Below are 21,610 nucleotides of genomic sequence, written 5' to 3'. Positions count from 1 at the left end.
AAAATTTTTTGGCAACTAAAGGTTGTTGGTATGCACAGATTAAAAATTCATATAAAAAATATCAAAGCTAATATATGAATTTACAATTTTTTACGACGTTAGTGTTATTTTTTTTTGGCTGTTAAATCTTATGCAAATTATGTTTATAAATCCGAGATAGGTTGTTTTTTTGTTCTGAATATTTTTCATGAAAGACGTAAAATGATAGCAATTATGGACCTTTATCTACGAAGGTATATGGAGAACTGCTGCAAATGATGCCATCACCTGTAACAGCTGCCTGTTTGTCAGTAACTTATGTATATTTATAATTAGTACTGCAGAATAACAAGGATTAGTTATTTAGATTGTGTTGTGACAGTATAAAACTTTTTTGATCATATGTTTATGCTTCAGCTAACCTCGATTTGGGGGGTAGCGGCACCAGCTCCTCCTCGTCACACCTTTCCCCGGGATGGCAGGTCAATGACCTGGATCTTGATTTACCCGGGGAACTTTCCATGAAGTGAGTATATATTTTTTTTCTTATGTAAGGTATAACTGTTCTGGCAAATTGTTTTTACCCTATTGAAATTACTAATTGTAATACAAGCTGTGCGTTATCCCATAAATAAGTTAATACATAAATCATTCAGGAATCGTTCTCTGTGTGCGTGAGAGGGTAAATGATAATTATTTTTATGCATGTGTGTGTATCTTAAGCTTTCTTATCAAATTTATGTCTAAGTGGTTATTTACTTACAATATTTACTTTGAATAAATAATTATAATAAGTAATAATTGAGTGATGTATTTTTCATATCAATAAAGAATCTTTGAGCCGATTCGGATGTCGTTTATTGGTGACATAAATAAATACTATCTGGGTGCTTGAAGATAACTAGCCATAGATAAAAATAAAAAATAAAAAAGTACTGACATTTAAAACATTAACTATACTTTAAATTTTACATATGAATGCTACTTAGTCTTCACGCAAAAGCACCTATATTAATTTCAATGGAAATTTGCAGTATTATAGCTCAAATTATCGGAATAACAAAGAAGATAATTTTTTTTAAAGTTTTTGTGTAAATTTATTGAAATACACGGTACTTGTGGGGAATAATGTATCCTAGGAACTCTGTCCGTGTTTAGAGCAAAAGGGCTGACCCGGCTTAAAGGTACAGAGATCTAGGAGCAGAATGTAGGGAAAAAATCTATTATGAATCAATTAGGTAAATAATCAATGATGACATTATGATAATGTTACTAATATATTCGCGTGTACATTTAAATAGATCTGTTTTTCTGATTACTAGGCGTGATACTTTATTTTACCGAAAAAGTAATCGAAACATATTGAAAATGTAGAACAAAATACGAGAAGTGACTGCAAAATGAATGCATTTATTTGAATATTTTGTTATGTTACCAGTGAGGCCCTACTGTCGTTGCCGTCACTGGCCGTGTTCAAGCAAGAGGCGCCTTCTCCAACTGGGAACGCACTGTCTCCGCCGCGCAGGACCTGGCCCGTGAGGCGTACCGATGACAGACAGGTATACATCGAATGGGAACACAAACGCAAGCAGACATGCACGCACACGCACTCACACATATTATCCGAAAACAGGTTAACGTTAACTAAAACCGTGCCAAAAAATATCTAATAATTTATCTTTAAAATAAACGTAAATAAGTATTATCTAACTAGAAATAAATTTTGATTCAACGGACACATTTCATAAGAACTAAATAATATAGTTTACATACTGTTTTTTTTTAATAATTAGTTGTGTTGTGTCAAATTCGTTGACATATCGTCATCACAGAACATAATGTTACTGGAACCTGTCAACTGATATGGTTTAAAAAACTACATACACAACTAACACGTATATATAATTGCTGAATCGCCTGAAATCCAAAAGGAAACGAATGTTTTTTTCATAAATCTTACAAGAAAATTAACGCTTAAAAATTTAAACTTTAATTGTAATATTTCTAAACGCAAATTTACTATAGGAAAAATGTTATTTCCGTTTATAAACAACGCCATCTATTGGTTTGGGCTGGTAGTTGTTTTTTTTTTAATGTTATATTTTTCTTATAAAACTATAACATTATGTTACAGATAACCAATATGGTTGTGGACAACCGGGATGCCATGGACGAGGGCTGCCAGCAACACGCTGGAGTCATGAACACGCAATGTAAGATATGGAAGAATATTAATTATATCGACAACCCTAGATATTGCAACGTAATATATATATATATATTTCTTAAAAACAATAAAATCAAGGCAATATCTTCTTCCATCTTGAAATAAAATGAATAATAATAAATGATATTTTCAGCCAATAGCCCGGAAAGCATGCAGTGCCAAACCATGCCAGTCATAATGCCAATTAATGGCTACCATTCTCCTAGTGGACAAGAAAATAAAAGTAAGTTTTATATATATAACAATAACAACTCATACAAGAACTCAGCCTGGTTTCGAACCTGACAATCAACAGTCAGAGCATATTTTTAACATAGCCGCCTATAATTTGAATGACGTGATAGTTCAGTGATGAATTCTCCTTTGCTTGTCTTTCCAAAGTCGTATCCAAATTTGACAGAAAATTTTAACATTCATATTGATTACTAGCTTTTGCCCGCGACCCCGTCCGCGTGGACATCCGAGTTGGTCTCTGCCATTACGGCCACAGAACCCGAACTGTAGTTTCAGGAATGGGATCTGGGTCAAGATTGGGATTGGGTTTTTAATCGGGATAGGGATTAAAATTAAAAAAATAACACTTCGATCTCCAAACCCGAACGACACTTTATGGTTTCACTCGTATAGTTTTGGGATCGGAATCGGGATTCGGGATCGAGAGAAAAGGTAGGCTATGTCCTTCTCCAGGGTTCCAGCCATGTCTACACCAAAATTCATCAAAATCTCTTCGATGGTTTAGACGTGAAACGGTAGCAGACAGACAGCCGGAGTTACTTTCGCATATATAATATTAATTAATAGGGATACATTTTTATGATAATTTACAGTTTATTAGCTTAGATATCAATAGAATTTTAAAGAGCGTTGTGATGATAGAGCTTACGGTTCCTTGGGAAACCAACATCCCCAAAGACCATACCACAAAGTCAACAAATATTACGAGCTCACAAACGAACTCACTCGAAATAGATTCGTCGTGGATTTATACGCGGTAGAAGTGGGAGCGAGAGGTATGACGGCTAAATCTCTCTACAACCTACTAAAAAACTCGGGCCTGTCCAGAACTCACATCAATTCATCCTTGGAACGTACTTCGAAGGCAGGCCTAGTAGGTTCTTTTCAAATTTGGTTAGGTAGAGAGAGGACCTTGGACAAGGGAAGTGAGCGTTTAACGCGCGTTAAATAGGAGCCCCTTAAACCTACACCTGGGTCGCAAGTGCCAGGCACTGTTGAAGCTTCTCTCCCAGCAACGCGATAGACCCGGCACCCGCACGGTGAATCCATGGAATGCTGAGAGGTTTCGTCTCATAATATATAGCCTAAAACTATTCCGGAAATGCGTGTAGTGCAGATAAGCAGGAAAAAAGACTTTTGTGTATGAAGTTACGTCTAACAGACAATAGATGGCGCTGGTGGCTAGTTACCACATCTATATTAATATGCATTTATTGTTGCTCTCTGTATCTAAGTCTGGAACTCACGCGGAAAGTCAGAGGGAAAACCGAGTTTTAATACAGCTGTAGTTGCAAAAAAGTTATTATTCTCACAAACAGTATGAATTAGTGATTTTAATAACATTTTTAAGTATAAATCTATATTGTCATTTTATTTTAATATAATTTAAGAGAGTTTGACAATTTTGTATATATCTTAAACATTATTTATGTTACATCAAGTGAATTAGTTTAATGCGGGGTCATTATGCAATGTTTTTTATCCTACTGGCAGTATGGAAGTTTTTGTTTATGTAAATTCGTTTGTCAGCATAAAACTATTGAACATATAACTATGAACATGCCAAAAAATTAAATTCTCCTGTAACTAGATGGATATATTAATTCAACAGACGCTGGTCTTCTGATGTGTTCTCCAGCCAGCTCCCTGGATGGCTTCCTCCACTCTCCGAGGCCCGACTCCGGCTTCAAAGACGACAACAGGTATGTGATATATGTGTACCATTATAGCGTGTGACATCGTTAAGTGAATGATCTGGCAGAAGGCTGCACACAAGAAATACCAGTATTCCAATAACTGTTGAATAATTAATTGTAACTCAAATTTCAATTAATCTTACATTAGTTTTCTAAACATGGGATGATCACCTCACTGGAGCTTGATATGTATAGAAGAATTAAGAAACTGATGGGACGATATATATATATATATATATAAATATTCATATATGTACACACTTACATATATATATATATATATGTGTACACACTTACATATATATATATATATATGTAGTCAGCAATATATTTATGTAATTACTATTCGCATAGTGGATACTAAGTGGTAGATGACAAAAATGTAATCCCAGTAAAGGTCTAATGACTTTACTTGGACATATGAATATAATCTTTCCTATTAAATAGCGTACATCAATTCTAGATTCCAATACGTCCTAGCCGCCGCTACGTCCATAGCGACCAAACAGAACGAAGAGACGTTGACTTACTTGAACCAGGGACAGCCTTACGAGGTCAAGCTGAAGAAGCTCGGAGACCTCGCGCACTACAAGGGGAAGATACTGAAGGTAGATATTAATAGATACACATATGAGTAGACACTCGACAGAAAGCCGAGGTGGAAAATTAAATACTCAAACCAATCGATACTGAAAACAAACATCTCATCAATGACCGACACTATCTATATCAATCAACAGAGTATAATAAAGATCTGCTTCCACGAGCGCCGTCTGCAGTACATGGAGAGAGAACAAATAGCACAGTGGCACAACGACAGGCCGGGAGAGAGGATATTAGAGGTAAATATAGAACATGTACTCAATAATTATCAATATGATATGATATGATAATGATATGATGTGATATATCTCTTGGTAATGTCTCCTCCAGGTGGACGTACCGCTATCGTACGGTGTATCACGCGTGGAGCAACCAGCTGCCCTCAATGAACTACATGTACACTGGGACCCGACCAAAGATGTCGGGGTGTACGTTAAAGTACGTATTGCACACACACGCACACACACACACGAGTATGAAGTAGGCACACACACGCGCTATTGTACATACATATTACATACTATCAAACATAATAGAATTTTAAGTAAACTACACAATTGGAAATTTAACTCAAGTGTCATTGACCTGAAACTAACGCGTGGCTTATATCCAATGACAGATAGAACAAAATAACACAGACTGTAACCTATCAAACCTTTGCAATTCTGGTTAAATGTATCACAATAGTTACATCAAACAGACGATAGATGGCACTGTTAATGTTCTAGTAACAAATTATTTGTTTCGGGTTTGATTCCGCATTAACTACAGTGAATGTCGCGAGCAATAACTAGTATCTAATAAAATCTAAATTCTCCAGGTGAACTGCATATCAACAGAATTCACAGCCAAGAAACATGGCGGTGAAAAGGGAGTGCCGTTCCGTATCCAGGTGGAGACGATGTATGAGGACAGGCGACTGCATACAGCTGCCTGCCAGATTAAGGTAGCATATTTTGTCCAATCAAAATCCGTCTGACGTCATAAGCCACAAAAATCGTAATACCATCACAATCTCTGTGACGTCATAAGAGATGAAGTTCTTTATCCAAACAAAATCCCCGTGACGTCATAAGCCATGAAGTTCGTTATCCAATCAAAATCCCCGTGACGTCATGAGCCATGAAGTTTAGGCTATATTAGTTCATATAAAATCTACATTGATAACTTAAAGGAATTAATTATCATTCCACAACAAAGCGTAGCGGAAGACACCTCTGTATATATTAACATAATGTCTGAATGCATAAGTCAAAAAAAGCAATAAAAAATTAAGAAAAAGCAATCGGAACTGTTTTGTAGAAGTCACAAATTTAAAATCAGCTTATATCGAGTTTATATTATCATGCTTTCTATAGTTTATGACGCCAAATTAAGTTACGTAGAGAATATTTATATATATATATATATATATATATATAAATAGTGCTGGACTGTCGTTCCGCCTATTGGTAGACGGAAATTAAGCCGTAGGTGATGAACGCAGTATCCCAGTGACAGCCTCGTCACTCTAATCTTAAAGACGCCCAAAATTATTATATAAAGAAAACAGATGCAGAAAACTATTGAAGCTATCTTCTGTATAATAAATTAACAGGTCTTCAAGTTGAAGGGCGCTGATCGTAAACACAAGCAGGACCGGGAACGAGTACTGAGAAGGCCCAGGTCCGAGGTGGAGAGGTATCAACCTGGGTGTGACGCAACTGTCCTGACGACGGTAAGGAAGGGGGGGATGAAATAGATTGTTACAAGTCCAGCTCTCCAGAAGTTATATTTGATTATATCATATTAGTTCATCATCATCATCATCATCAGTGCCCTCTGCTGAGCAAAGGCCTCTTCTCACATGGAGAAGGTTAGAGCATTCATCACCAAGCTTGCTCAAGACGGATTGGCGATTTCAAACTTATAAATTGAAATTATAAGACCAGGTTTCCTCACGATGTCTTCCTTCACCGTCCGTCCGTGGTGTCTAAATACTCTTAGAAAGTACATATGACTCGGAAAAGATCACATTGGTACTTGCCAGGTTTCGAACCCGCGCCCTCACGTATGAGAGGCGGGCCTTTAACCTCCAGGCCACTGAATACATAAACAAAGCATGTGTTATATATTATGAATAATGTTATATATATACATATATTTAAAGTATATATTACTGAATGAACCCTTACTATTCTAGTTATAAATTTATACTATGTGTGTCACATAGTACAAATATAAGGGATCTTAATAGACTGTGAGGTTTATTCAATAGGAAGAGGTGGAACATATATACAAGTTAGTAATTATTTAAATAAAATATAAGCAAGGCATTTCTTGTAGCATAGATACTTTTTTAAATTAATTATAAAATGTCAGAGTCATATAAAGTTTTGGAACCATTTCAACGATAAAAAATTGTTGGTACTGTCTGTGTCATAAATAATAATAAAATAAACAATAATACCTACAATAAATACACAGTTATATATATGTTATAATACTACTCTTTGTCTTCGACTTTGTCTGCATCGATTTCAGAATTAATAATGTATAGCTGGCCGGGTGAACTCTATGCCGGCCTAGAGGCAGCAAATAACTAGAATGTAGATTCAATTAAGTAATTTTTTTTTATCGCTCTAGCGTGTTGATAATATCCTATGTGTGCCGCACTTATATATATATTTAAGTCTGTAATTTAAACTGTTCATTAAGTATTCTAGTGTGATGACAAAATTTGGTAAATGTTTGTATTCAAATATATATATATATTTAGATTTAGATGACTTAATAAAACCTATCAAGATGTGTAATATAATCTTAACGGAACAATGAAATAAACAACTAAGCACCAAAAACATTCATATTCCTTGTGAATCCCAGTTGTTGGATATTATATATAATGACATGATATGATATAAAATGACATGATATGATATAAAATGACACGACTTGATGTAACAAGTATATGTTATAATGATATCATAATTAAAAATGTACATTTCACCAGCAGCTATCAAACGATGCCCTGATGCCACCACCTTCCCTTGTGACAACATCGCCCCCATACTCCCCAGAGATGTGGTAAGTCATACTATATACATATATAATAATGATTTTCATTGTATTTTATATTCCTTGATGAACTAGCAAAATTTCAAGTATGTATTTTCATTTATATATACAATGTATTTATATCAGATGGTTATTTCAAGCATATAATATGTTATTTGAAGGTTAAACCCGACCAGGTACCATCAAAATTATTTCTTTATTTCAAACACCAACAAAAAACCTATAAAAGTTGAATTTAATGCTAAATAAATATGTCAAATATGTCATAAACAAGAATAAAGAATTTAATGTGAGAACAAATTTTCTTACTCATTGCTCATCTTTTTAATGCTATGACTTCATTAGCACTGGAATCGTGTAATATTCTGCCAAAGTCAACGTTTTTATTTGTTGGACGAATTATAATCTTGAGTACTTTGTGGAGGAAACACGAGGGAGTTTGGCGAATGGAATAAAGGGGTTCATTTAATTATTCTTACTCTCATATAGGAAAGTCAAATTCAATATTATGGCAGACGTCAAGGGTAAATTATAACCAAATTTAATTATACCACTAAGTTATAACGTAAGGATTTTAGAGATCACAAAATCAATCCATATTTCTGTTAGAACAAAAATTTGTCATATAGTTAAACACATTTTTTTATAAAAACATTTCTATAGCAATTTTAAAAGTTTTTTGCGGTAATAAATATTTTAATTGCTTTTTTGTCGTAAGGAAAATAACGAAAGAACACAATTACACCGATCGTCAAAATTAATCGTTGGAAAGGTTATTTTATTTGACAGATCAAAATTTTAAATTAACAACCGGAATACCGTTCCGCGATAGTGACGCGAAATTCCAATATCGATAAACGATGATGAATTAACATACGATCATACTATAACGATTAATCTTTCTATTTATAGAATAAACTTTTATAACTATCATTTATAAGTAAATATATTATTATGTTTATATGAGCCATCGTGTAACGACCGTCCTTGTGAACATTATTTACTATTGTTACTTTGTTGTTGAGTACACGGATAGCTTTTAATTATATGTACTTGAGATAAATATATGCTTTAAGCAAATCTTAAGTATTAACAATTATATAATGGAAAATTATAAAATATTAGTGTTTTTCGTTATACTATACGATCGTATTGTTAAAAATAGATAGCTAAAAACTGCTATGAACATGAATACTCCACATTTATTAAAATTCTTGACAGATTTTAATTTTGTTTCGTAATTGTGTTTCAATGCTTGCGGGAGACAGGATATATTTTTACCTGAAGTCGCTTTTGTTACTATGAAATTTATCTATTTATTTACCTGCATTAAAAAAAAAACATCATATTATTGTAAATATACGATAAAAGAGAAAAAAAATATTTGTCATTCCTCGACGGACGAACGTCACAAAGGCACATTTTAAACTACTTGCTGCTTGCGACATGGCTCATTCGAATCATAACGTAAATGTTAACACATTTCTTAGGTATATATATATAAATATATCCTATAGCCTATCGTCATACAAATTAAGTACACCATGAAATTAATTGATTAAAATAATGTAAAATTATATTTAGAACGAGGTTTCTAAAAGAATTTCAAATAGACATATTCACTTTGAATGCATGTGAGTTAAAAGGATACTTGATAAAAAAAACTATATAATAATATATTTTGGATCTTTCCAAGGTCAATATTTCACGTCGATACAAATATTGATATTAGTTAATTATGTAAAAATTGATTAACCAACCCATTTTAAAGTAATTTCATTAAATGAACAAAAATATTCATACCCGTTAATTAAAAATATCTTTTCCTATTTTTCTCATCCGATGAATAGCATAACTAAAATTTAGTGATGGCAATTTGCCAGTTTGATTATATACATGACCAGGCCAGGAAGTCTTTTCTGTTTCTCATTAAAATAAACACCCTTAGGACATGTTTTGGAAGTAAAATTGTTATGACACGACCATAACAATGATAGAAAGGTTCCATTTTCTTTTCTCTTCAGTATTTTTTGTATGTTTTTATTAGTTTATTATTTTTTTGTAAGGTTATTAGCTATGAATGTCTCAGAAGTGAAAAACCAGTATAATCATTTCTCTTCTAAACATCGAAAGGCTTTTCATTCTAAGGTCGTTTGATTTATTAATGAAAACTTCGAAACTATAGTTTTGAATAATAATTCGCAGTGCATGTTCTGAGCATTTCAGCTATGTTAATTGCATTACTAGTATGTTTTATAGATATTAATATTAATCTATGTAACATATATAAAAATTTTGATCTCTAATGTCTGCGTCAACGTGTTACTTTCATGAAAGTAATATTTATTTCTAATACAAATAAACAAATTTTTTTTGAAATTTAACATACCTCCTCCGAAATAACACATAATATCTCTTGTATTTTAACAATAGAGACTGGATATATTATATTGAAATCTAACGTGGAAAATATTTTCCTTTTACCTGAAGAGGTCATATAATGCAATATTATTATAAATGTAAGTTATATGAATAACAGTAAAATAGCTAGTTAAAAGCGGGTCATGAAGAGAAACTTCGCTTTGTTCGTTTAACGGGATTATTTACAATGGAACAATGAACGATTGAAATGCCACATTGTAATTCAATTATGTAACTATATTATTACATAAGTAACACTAGATCTCAGTTAGTTTTAAACATTCAAAATATACAATACATTACAAAAAATATATCTACGTAACGTATACGTAAATTGTAAGGTTAAGTTTAGGGTTAAAAATACGGAAGCGCTGATCATAATCTGTTAAATTTCGTATATTCACACATTTGTCAGTGTTCATATTCATACCATCGAAAGTTAACTGATTAATGTTATGGAGAATTTAATTAAAATTTGTTCAACCTCATTAACTCATCGATACAGAAAAATACATTCGACCTCGCATATAATAACTAATACCTTCACTGGAACTATTTATGTGTTTGATCAATGCCAAACAGATGTTCGAATAAACAACAAACAATAAACAATGTTAAGAGATGTCTTCGTTTTCACTAGTGACTAATGAATGTCAATTATCTTCCAATTGAAACTTGTATTTTGTTTTTATTTTACAATTAAATATATCTGGAATACTGAAATATATTTAGTTTCAATATAAATTTGTTAACAATGTTTTTTTTTTATTTGCTCTTAAAAAACGGTAAAATAATATCGATAACGGAAACGGCACTAGAGTATTTTAAAAATAGAACACAAGTTCATCTCTTGCATCACTCAGCTCATTGGCCGAGCCCTGTGGATATAAATTAACGTACAGTTGCTCAATTGGTCCCTTGTTATTCAATTGGCATGTGTTACTTACCCTGATCATAGTTTGTATCAGCGGATATTTTTAGCCGGGTAACTGGACAGCGTCTCAATAACATATCCTCGTGATTTCGTTCGTCCTTTTAAGTTCAACGGAATCCTTTCTCTAGAGTAATAAGATGAAAATTACTTTCCATTCATTTGAAAACAAGATATAAATGAAAAAGTTTTATATATTTATGAAGTCCCATCCTGTTGTGCCATATTTAGATGGCTTCATTGATTCAACCTAGAATCCTGTTACGAGTAGTTTTTGGCTGTAATTTGTTAGATGTTTTGTTTTCTTACTATAACCTTGGCGTTTCTTTAAAAGAATTTTCTTGTGTTCATCATATTATAATCCAGAGTATAAAAGTTTTACGACTAATATTTTAAAGTTCGAAAATTTCGTTAACGTTTTAATTGTAACGTAATAAACGTAGGAGTAAAATATTCAGATCCGCTATTCAACTCTCTACGTAACTATTTTTTTGAAAAGTCCCTTAGTTATGCCTATTTTTTAGTTGTTTACCTATTCAGCATAATTGTTATACATATTCATAAATTTTCTCTCAAATCTTGAATCTTTTGCGTTAATTTTAGAAAATATTTTTGTATACAGACTTCAATAACAATAGCTAACAGGTCACCTATTTAGAGTAAAGTTCGTTGACTCCTCTCTTACTGGTTGGACATGAATACCGCTGTCAAACACTGACTAAAGTCGATTGATTTTTGTATATAATCGATTTATCTTATTCCAAGACCTGTTTTATAGTCTGTGGTCGTTGTCAGGGCACTCCACTTCACTTCAAGTGGGCGTGAGCGATCAATTAAGTACTGTATTACATTTTTATGAAACTAATAACGGTTAGTCATAGGCGTGAGCTGTCAAAAGAGAAATAAACTAATGGACAGAGTATAGTGCAAAAAATTAAAACTGGTACACTAATATTATTATCGTATAAACCGAAACGTACATAAAACACTAGTATTACTCCGCTATTAAATCGTAGATTTCATATAGTAAACATATGTATACTTATATACATTTATAACCCGAACCATAAATAAATTACAAAACTTTTCATAAAATTCCTTTGAGTTTTATTACATCTACTACTAATTCCTGAAACCGATTTTTTTTTTCCTGCAGCCACATTAAAATCTATTACCATGTGGCTGCATCCGGCTATAACCGACTCGTGTTTCACACCCCTCTGAAATCACTCGCTCGTTAAATAATTCCTGACATGAAATGTTAAGTGTTTCAATTACTGGTATAGGTCAAAGCGTTCAGACTGATTCGTAGGTCATGATACTTTTATCATGCTTAATATTACACGTGGTAATTGATGTAATTGTATTTTTTTAATTACTTTCAACAACCTTATGCCACCAATTTGTAAAAAAATGTGTTATTTGTTGATTTTCATTAAATTTCAACTTATTCTATTACATGTTTTTACAGTTAAATAATATAAACTAAACATCGTCAAATGACCTCGACTATAACTTACTGATTATTACAATTTTAATAGTAAAATAGCAGTTATTATATTTGAAATTTAGATACACACACACACACACACATTGGGTAACTTCATTGATTGAACTATTGTTTGTTTTGTGTCATGTTTACTTTCATTAATTTAATGTATTTCTAATCAATTTTGTATAAAAACAAATTTATGTTCTTTTTCCCCATCTATAGTTTGACAACATTAAATTCCACCTTAATAAAAATATTCTTTTCATACATTTCACGTATTTAGATAATAATAAAAAAAAACAACAGACGAATTGAGAACCTTTTCCTTTTTTGAAGTCTGGTAAAAATAATTACTAACAAATCTATTACAAGATATATATGAATGGAAATATCATTTAAAACGACACCATAATATATTCAAAGCAATTGTGTTTGTCAATGAGTACCAAAAACGTAAGCATTAATTTTACCATTCAAGTTGTCTATAACTTTATATACATAATGTAAATCATACATTACAAGCCATTTGTACTGCAGTAAGTTGTCTGAGGTCATGTCTATAACATATCTACGTCTTGTAGATATGTTATATGACCATAAAACCATATGACCATAAAAAATATTTACAAAAATAATTCCAATGTTGAGTGTAGTCAAGGGACAAATTCAAAGTTAGAACAAAAACCGGATTTTATCAGTTAACTACAAATTGACACTCAATTGGCAAAACTGCTTACTCGTTATCCGGTTCATTGTCGATATAACCAAATGACGGTAACAATAGCCTGAAGTCAATGTATCTGCGGCGTAAAGCAGTTTAACAATAATGGTACATTGAGTGCGAAATATGTTTTAATCTTAATAAAATAAAAACGAAAGCTACTTTAGTCGATAAAAATAGAGCGTCGTGTCACTTCACTATTGCCATGACGTCGTCCGGTGCACCACTGCGAGCCGGCCGCGGCCTACATTAACCGATTCTAACCGGTTTTGATCCAATCGGCAAACGCGCTTCGCTCTCGACCAATCAACTTCCATTCCGCTCAGTCGTTTGCGTTCCTTCATGTACTTCGTTGTTTCTATTTTCCAATATTATTTACAAGTGATAAACCTAAATTTCGTCAACCGCTTTTAAACCGGTGTTATCTCGTATCGGTTTATTCTGTGCGATTTCTGCGTACGCATTTTCATTGTAAATCGCAAACGGATAGTGTTACGGCGTAGAACATTGAAATAATGTTGGACAAGTGAACGTTTCAGAAGAGTTGAGTTTTGTTATAAACAGTACAAACGTAATGGTTGTAAAAGTGGTGAGTGGTCCAGCTATGGTGGTTGCTAGAGGCGGTTGGAGTCGTTTCGGATCTGGCGCTTTCCTCTTCTTCAATCTTACGAGACAGGACTACAGCTGACGAGTATTATGCTCGTTGTCGAGCAGAGACTTAGTGCGAGGCGTGTGGGGCGCGGAGTTGTACTACGGGCCAGGTTCGTCCACGGCGTCGAAACTCGGGGCTGGCGGATGAAGTTCTCGCTCCTGAGAACCGAAGTCGAGATAGACGCAGACCCTGAAACCTATATGGAACTAGCGAGACGTTTGAGAGCGGCCAACGTCATCGTCAAACCGGGAAGATCGCGTTTAGCGTAAATATTTTTATCTAATATCTTTATCAAAACAAACGTTTGTAATAACCAGTCAATATTATCAGCGTAATGTTTCCTGGGAAGTTTTATCATCAGTTATCATATAATATCAATTGATTATACTTTGTAATCAGCTAACAGTAAAAATAAAGTTGAATAATATTATGATTGGTCTGATGTACTAAAAATATATTTTTTAAATTTGTAAATAAATTTTATCTAAAATAAAACTATGAATTGCAAAATGGTATCCAACATTCTCAATACAATATGGTCAAGCACAAGAAAAACTAAATATTTATATTTTTTTGTTTCTATAGCATTTTCACAATTAATTGCTATCTACAACAAATTGTTGAGTTATATTGAAAAAATTATTTAACTCATAATAATAAAAAAACAAAACAGATTGAAGAGGAAATGACATTCACGATATTAAAGAATTTTTTTTTCTTTCTATTAATTCTTCTAAAGACTAAAGACTCGCAGTATTTATAATACAGCCATCATTTAAAAGAGTATTTTATAAATAAATAAATCTATTTACAAAAATGTATGAGAATTGTTTGTCCCTGATTTTTATCATAAATAATTAATATGTGTTTATATAAAGATATATATATTTTTTTGCTTTGAAATAACAAAATATGTTTTGTTCACTAACAGTTAATTATTATAATTACATGTGCAGCGAACCTGTTATGATGCTAGAATAAGTAGTTTAAGAGATATTTAAATGTGACTTTATTAAAATGAGATGCAAAAATACTAAAAAAATTATATTTTAAATTAGTATTCTAAGAAGATATATATGTATATATCAGTTTAGTAGTTTTTTTCATTAATCACACAAACATCCATAATATAAGTTTTTAACTAGCATTGTCGGATTAAGAGATTGTTGAATTAATTTAATTTGATTACATTTTGTTATAATCATTTAAGTCTTGATAGTAAAATATATTTTAAAAAAATAACTTAATTTATATTATTCTCAATACGTTTGCTTCAACTCGGAACTGAATGAATAATGAAGTAAATGCACCAGTTGAGTCTCTATTAAAAATCAACAATGTCCGTACAGAGTTTTAATTAATCTCAACATTGTTCCAGTATCACACCAAAGGCAGTCACAAGTCCAATTTTGGTGAACAAGCCTATTTTGACGCAGCCCGGTAAGTTAATACAGTATCAAGTAAATTATTTATATATTAACTAGCTATCTATGTACTTATACCTACTTTTTTTTTCAGCAACATTTAACACCAACAATCAAATGAAACCTATTTACTGTCAGGAGTGAGTATTTTAAATTATTTTAATTCAATAAATTTATTCCTGTATCCACCCCCCTACCACTATTAACTTTTCTTGTATCCACCCTCCTACCATTACATAATTTTCTTGTATCCACCTTCCCATCACTGTATAGTTTTCTTGTAACCATCCTCCTACCACTATTCAGTTTTCTGGTATCCACCCCCATACCACGATATAGTTGTCTTGTACCTACCCTCCTACCACAATATAATTTTCTTGAATTCACCCTCCTACCGTTTAATTTATTTGCACTCATCCTTGTTCTTGTAACATCACAGTACTGAGGTGAAAGTGAGCAATCCATCGTGTCACTCTCCGGGAGCCATCCTTCCAGATCTTCCACAACCAGCCGAGGAACCTGATAAGGTAAATAAAGCATTATACATAACATTACAATTTACAATACATACATCAGTCAAGTTCAGGGCAAAGAATTATGTTGGAATGTAAATAGTACTTCAGCATTATATTAAAATTTAAATACATATAAATTTTTACATTTATTATTTACTTACATTTGTTTGTCTGAAATGAACAGCAATAGAGTATAGAAAGATCACTTAACCGTATGGCTACATAAATATAAAATCTCCAGATCAAGTAACAAATGTACGTATAATCTTAGATCATGCTCACATACAATATTATAGTCTGGTGAATAAAATTCACACGAGTCAACAATGTTTATTAAAATGTATACTTTGATGATATTTAGATATACTATATTAAAATTGGTATTTGTCATCAGAATCAGGGTCTATCGAAGGAGGCGAGCTCATCGGAGACTCAGAGTTGGTTGTCACAGCACCGCTTCAACCAGCACATACTGACCTTTGCTAACTTCTCCGGAGCTGATCTCCTCAGGTTAGATGAAACATTTTATTTAACATCAAATAATATACATAGTACATAATAAGTAAGCTCTGATGCTCTACTTATTTATTATTTAGAATTACAAATGTAATTTTCAGACTCTCTCGAGATGACATCATACAGATCTGTGGACTCGCTGACGGCATACGTCTATACAACTCGCTGCACGCCAAGTAATTATAAAAATTTTCATTATATAATATATATATATATATGTGTGTGTGTGTGTGTGTGTATTTTTTTCTGTCACACTGAGAACAAATAAATATAATTTTATTATAAACATATCAAATAACATTATAAATGACTACTGATATCATCATCATCATCATCATCAGCCTATCGGAAGCCCACTACTGAGCATAAGCCTCTTCTCGCATGGAGAAGGTTTGAGCATTAATCGCCACGCTCGTTCAAGACGGGTTGGCGATTTCAAACTTATAATTTGAAATCATAAGTCCAGGTTTCCTCACGATGTTTTCCTTCACCGTTCGTCAGTGGTGTCTAGATACTCTTAGAAAGTACTTATGACTCGGAAAAGATCACATTGGTACTTGCCAGGTTTCGAACCCGCGCCCTCACGCATGAGAGGCGGTCCTTTAACCTCCAGGCCACCACGACATACTGATATTTATTCAAACAAAATTTTTGCTATTTTTTCCTAGTAAGAGAACCACTTAACAGTTATTGATGTAACTACTAGATCGGAATAAAACTAGTTTTGTTATACTATCAACGGATATGTTTCAGGCGTATCGAGCCTCGTCTAACGCTGTACGTGTGTCCGGCCGGCGGCAGTGTCTACAGCGCTATATACTTACACGTGTGCAAAGCGAGCGAGCTGTTGCAGAAACTGAAGGCTATTGGAAGACACGAGGTCTGGACGTACAGCGATGTCATATAACTCTTGACCTCACTTACCGACTATTCATATCATAGATATTTGTACAAAATTTCAAGTCCTCTGAGTAAGCTGTAACTACTATGTACCTCCTGTATTAATTTTTTTTTCAAAGTAGACTATATATACTAAAAAAAAATATACTAAGTGCAGATTATATAAAATTTAAAACTAAGTTAATATCCAACTAGCTCATTACAGTGACTGGCTTATTAGATATTTCCTTGGTTTGTTTGCAGGATTGCGAGATGGTTCTAGTGAGCGGTCCCAACGGCACTCGTGTGAGGTTGACGGATGAGCTGGTCAGACATCTACCGGACAACAGCACTTACACACTGGCCAGGGAACATGATGCACTGTTGCTGGCTGCATGATAGGTATGGAGCGCTGTAATGAGCAGATTATATAGGAAAAAATTTCTTAATTTCTTATTCTTAACGACCGTTGGGTTGAATCTTTTTGTTTTGTTCCATGAAACTGAGTAATTAATAATAACTTGGACGTGTGTGTCGACTGTTGACATTTTTTATATTATTGAAGAATTTTACTGACACATTTGATTATATTGTATATTTATATTTCAGAAAAGTGACGACAAAGAGAAGAAATTACTAGGAATTTAAAAACAAACGACACTGTAGATAGGAAAATATTAAAATGTGATGTTGTTTGAATTGTTTGTGCCTTGATATAACTGTCCAATGGCTGAATATGGCTTTATATACAAAATTATATACATTTTTATTATCTATATATGAAGAATAATTGTATTTACTGTATTTTCCTACTAGTTATAATACAATTAACAGAAGCTGTTTGTATTTCCCCCGTGCAAGGGAATATTAGATGTATGTCTTCGGGTGATGTCTTATTAATAGTTTTCTAAGTATTGCTTTCTCGTTAATCACATTAGTTTAGTGAGCATTAAAGATCTAAGTTCACATGGAAGGGGTCATTTCTTTGATCGCTATAACTTATCTTGTGTGTCGGAGATTTAATTATTGAAAACTATTTTATATTACATGAGTTTGGTTAGGAATTTATATTGTACTAGTTTTTATTATGCTGTAAGTTAGTATTTTGTCATAGACCCGATCGCTGGGAAGATCAAAGGTAAGAGACTCATTATCTCGTGAGTTATAACTAAAATTATCATAAAATATTGGAATTTCAATGAAAAAGTTGGTTTGAGTTGGAAATTTTCCAGTTTTATGAGTTATAATATTTATCAAACGTGAATGTTGCTTTATAAAAGGTTGTTTCTTTTCGTTACTCGTTTAGTTTTGTATGTTTCAAGCTATTTTTTGTTTTAGTAATAATTCAATCGTGCGCGCCTCGAGACAGATGCGAACCGTTCACTATGGAGTATTAGATACGTTATGTAAATGCATGAATTAACTAGACTAGATTTTGTTTAATCAATAAATGTTTACAAATAGTAGTGAGACTTTTATTTGATACCAACGAACTGACTGGCAGCTGTAGAGGGTTCAGACGCATTTTTTATAACTTTGATAGAAGCAATAACGAAAAGTTCCTGCTAAAACACAAACTGAGATAACAACATTAGTTAATTGTCTTTGATGATCGTATAACAATCAAAATTTTGCATTTATGTACACTTATACAGGCAGAAGGATAAATGCTGAAACAAAAAGTCATTTGAAATCTTTTCCTCGGTAACTAGCGTGCAGGCCTGGCTCGAACCGTAGTTTGCTTCACACTCCAAACGAAGCGTTTGCCGTTTCTCACTCAACTTACGGTTTCGAGTTCAGTTTTTTTTTCAATGTTCGGCGTTACTTCCAGTAATGTGTTACAAATGGCTGAGGCCAGTATTTATAGATACTTAAATGTTGCCATTACAGAATAACGATGGTTCAGCATTATAATTGAGTATAATCTGTCATAAAGATAATTGTAAGGATTATAGTATATAATAATTAGTACGGCACAGATGGCGCCACTACCGCGGTCACTCGCGGTTCTTTTGATACCACACTCTGCTGACATGTGAAAAATACAAAACAAAACACCAGTACACATCATCATCATCATCATCATCATCAGCCTATCGGAAGCCCACTGCTGAGCTTATCCTCTTCTCGCATGGAGAAGGTTTGAGCATTAATCGCCACGCTTGTTCAAGACGGGTTGGCGATTTCAATCTTATAATTTGATATTATAAGACCAGGTTTCCTCACGATGTTTTCCTTCACCGTCCGTCAGTGGTGTCTAAATACTGTTAGAAAGTACATATGACTATGAAAAATCACATTGGTACTTGCCAGGTTTCGAACCCGCGCCCTCACGCATGAGAGGCGGTCCTTTAACCTCCAGGCCGCCACGACTTAACACGACCAGTACACATATCTTAAATAAATTATCTTAAGACTAGATCTTCCATAATAACAGTTCCTATTGGTCTAAGAGCCCGTGAACCCCAGACTTAAATTATTTTATAAAAGCTGAAAGTTTGTTCGTGATTGCTCCCAACACAGGTAACGGTGGACCATTATGGAGCTTGGGTCATAGTGGCTTTGGCGGGTAAACGGGTAAAGGTGTCTGAAATACCGATCTAGATACGTCAAAAAATTTTTCGGTATTACCTTCAGACTATCATTAAAAATCACGTTATTCATTGCACAAGGCTTAACATCGTGGCAACCCCGAGCCAGACACACTTAATGTTCATGAAATTATAAATTTACTTACTTTACATTATAAAAGCTGATTTTTATATATAATACTTGGCAATAAGTAGATGTGTTACATTATATCTTGTAATATGGTAATTGTGAAATTTATATCCAATTTATTCAGAACTGTTGCATCACAGCAGTAATATATTTAAAAAAAAAATTCACCGAAAAAAAATTCTTATTTTTTTCTTTTCGATATAGATTTTATTAGTACTATCATACAATGCAACTAAAAAATTCTTTGTGAGGTTATTAATTTATGTAAATATATTATCATATTTCATCCCTCAACTCTCTAATAAGTCAATTAGATCATCCCCATTTACTCCTGATCGGATTCAGAGGAGCCATCAGACAGTTGCTTTACAGGGACGAAAGGAACCACAAGATACAAAGACACTAAACTCTCTGTTTCCTTTGGATACTATTTATGCAGCCTTTTCAATAGAATGTAGTTCGCCTTCAGTGTTACCTTCGCTATCAGCGCAATGTAAGCATGGATTAACATATTTTCGTATAAATCTTTTCATATTAGGAAACTAAACATTTGTTTTTATAACCTTTTCGCACTCACCAAAACCTATGGATCCTAGTTCATGATACTTCTGCAATAATGACCATTTAGAAAGTTTGGGTATAACAAACCTATCTCAATGTAAAGCTTTTAACTATGTGCGGATTAGTGCTACCTATATTGATTTTATAAATTATTCTTTGAATACCAAAATCTTGTGCTTGCAATGTTAAACGCCAGTCAGTTTCATCAATGAGCAGTACCGACACCGAGTCTACTGGATTTCGGCTAAGGGCATCAACGTGCCTCATACGTTCCCCGAGACGGTATTAAACTTATAAAGTGATATTCTTGTATTGCTATTTGGTAGCCACCATCTAGCAATTCATAGTATCAAGTCATTTTTACTCGTCGTTTACTGAGTCGTTCGCGATGCAGCACAGTCCTTTACAATTTTCACTGGTATTCCCGTAACATATATACGGAATCGTTTTAAAGATCCAACAACAGCGAGTCTCTAACTTGTAACTATGATAATACGGTTCTTCGGGAGTAGTCACGCGACTAAATAAACCACTGGTTTAAAAGAGCTATCCTTCTGTTGTAGTAGAATACGACCCAACCCATAGGTTAGAATTTAATTTAATTTTCCAAACTTTTTTCTTGTTCAGAATCCCAAAACCAGTTTACATCTTTCTATGTTAATTTAGTAAGGGGTCTAGTAGTTCCTACGAAGCCCCGAACCAACTTTTGGCAATATAATGCTAATCAGATAAATTGCACTTGATGAACATTACGCGGACGTCTGAATTACGTAACGCTATTAATTTTTGATTGTGCCGGTCGTATGAAACCTCGGTAACTTCCAGTGTCGTGCACAGAGATTTGGGATAGCAGAATATGTATGATATAAAATACCAATTTTCATCATAATTTCTTCCTCTAAACCATTGATAATAATGAGATCTTTAGCAATTATTCATTTAAATGAAACTTACATTGTAGGATTACTACGCGTAATTTA

General features: G+C 33.2%; 1 protein-coding gene across 2 annotated transcripts in view; it reads left to right on the top strand.

Annotated features, from left to right (window-relative positions):
* The window catches only part of LOC116776313 (transcription factor CP2), a 36,458-nt gene extending 17,644 nt beyond the window's left edge, over nt 1-18,814 (top strand). For both annotated transcript variants that reach the window (XM_061525441.1, XM_061525442.1), the window contains 19 exons: nt 397-505; nt 1,418-1,538; nt 2,114-2,192; nt 2,340-2,429; nt 4,053-4,143; nt 4,601-4,745; nt 4,878-4,979; nt 5,071-5,178; nt 5,561-5,686; nt 6,338-6,457; nt 7,733-7,806; nt 15,393-15,454; nt 15,533-15,578; nt 15,878-15,965; nt 16,348-16,463; nt 16,550-16,645; nt 17,223-17,349; nt 17,613-17,750; nt 17,958-18,814. In XM_061525441.1, coding sequence (XP_061381425.1) covers nt 397-505; nt 1,418-1,538; nt 2,114-2,192; nt 2,340-2,429; nt 4,053-4,143; nt 4,601-4,745; nt 4,878-4,979; nt 5,071-5,178; nt 5,561-5,686; nt 6,338-6,457; nt 7,733-7,806; nt 15,393-15,454; nt 15,533-15,578; nt 15,878-15,965; nt 16,348-16,463; nt 16,550-16,645; nt 17,223-17,349; nt 17,613-17,747 — 1,835 coding nt within the window. In that variant the 3' untranslated portion in view covers nt 17,748-17,750; nt 17,958-18,814. The remainder of the gene's footprint in view (nt 1-396; nt 506-1,417; nt 1,539-2,113; nt 2,193-2,339; nt 2,430-4,052; nt 4,144-4,600; nt 4,746-4,877; nt 4,980-5,070; nt 5,179-5,560; nt 5,687-6,337; nt 6,458-7,732; nt 7,807-15,392; nt 15,455-15,532; nt 15,579-15,877; nt 15,966-16,347; nt 16,464-16,549; nt 16,646-17,222; nt 17,350-17,612; nt 17,751-17,957) is intronic.
* Nucleotides 18,815-21,610: the final 2,796 nt, after the last annotated feature.

The sequence above is a fragment of the Danaus plexippus genome, chromosome 28 (assembly GCF_018135715.1).
Source record: "Danaus plexippus chromosome 28, MEX_DaPlex, whole genome shotgun sequence".
Taxonomy (NCBI): Eukaryota; Metazoa; Arthropoda; class Insecta; order Lepidoptera; family Nymphalidae; genus Danaus; species Danaus plexippus.
The sequence above is the reverse complement of the archived record's forward strand: the minus strand, read 5'-3'. Positions and strand labels throughout refer to the sequence as shown.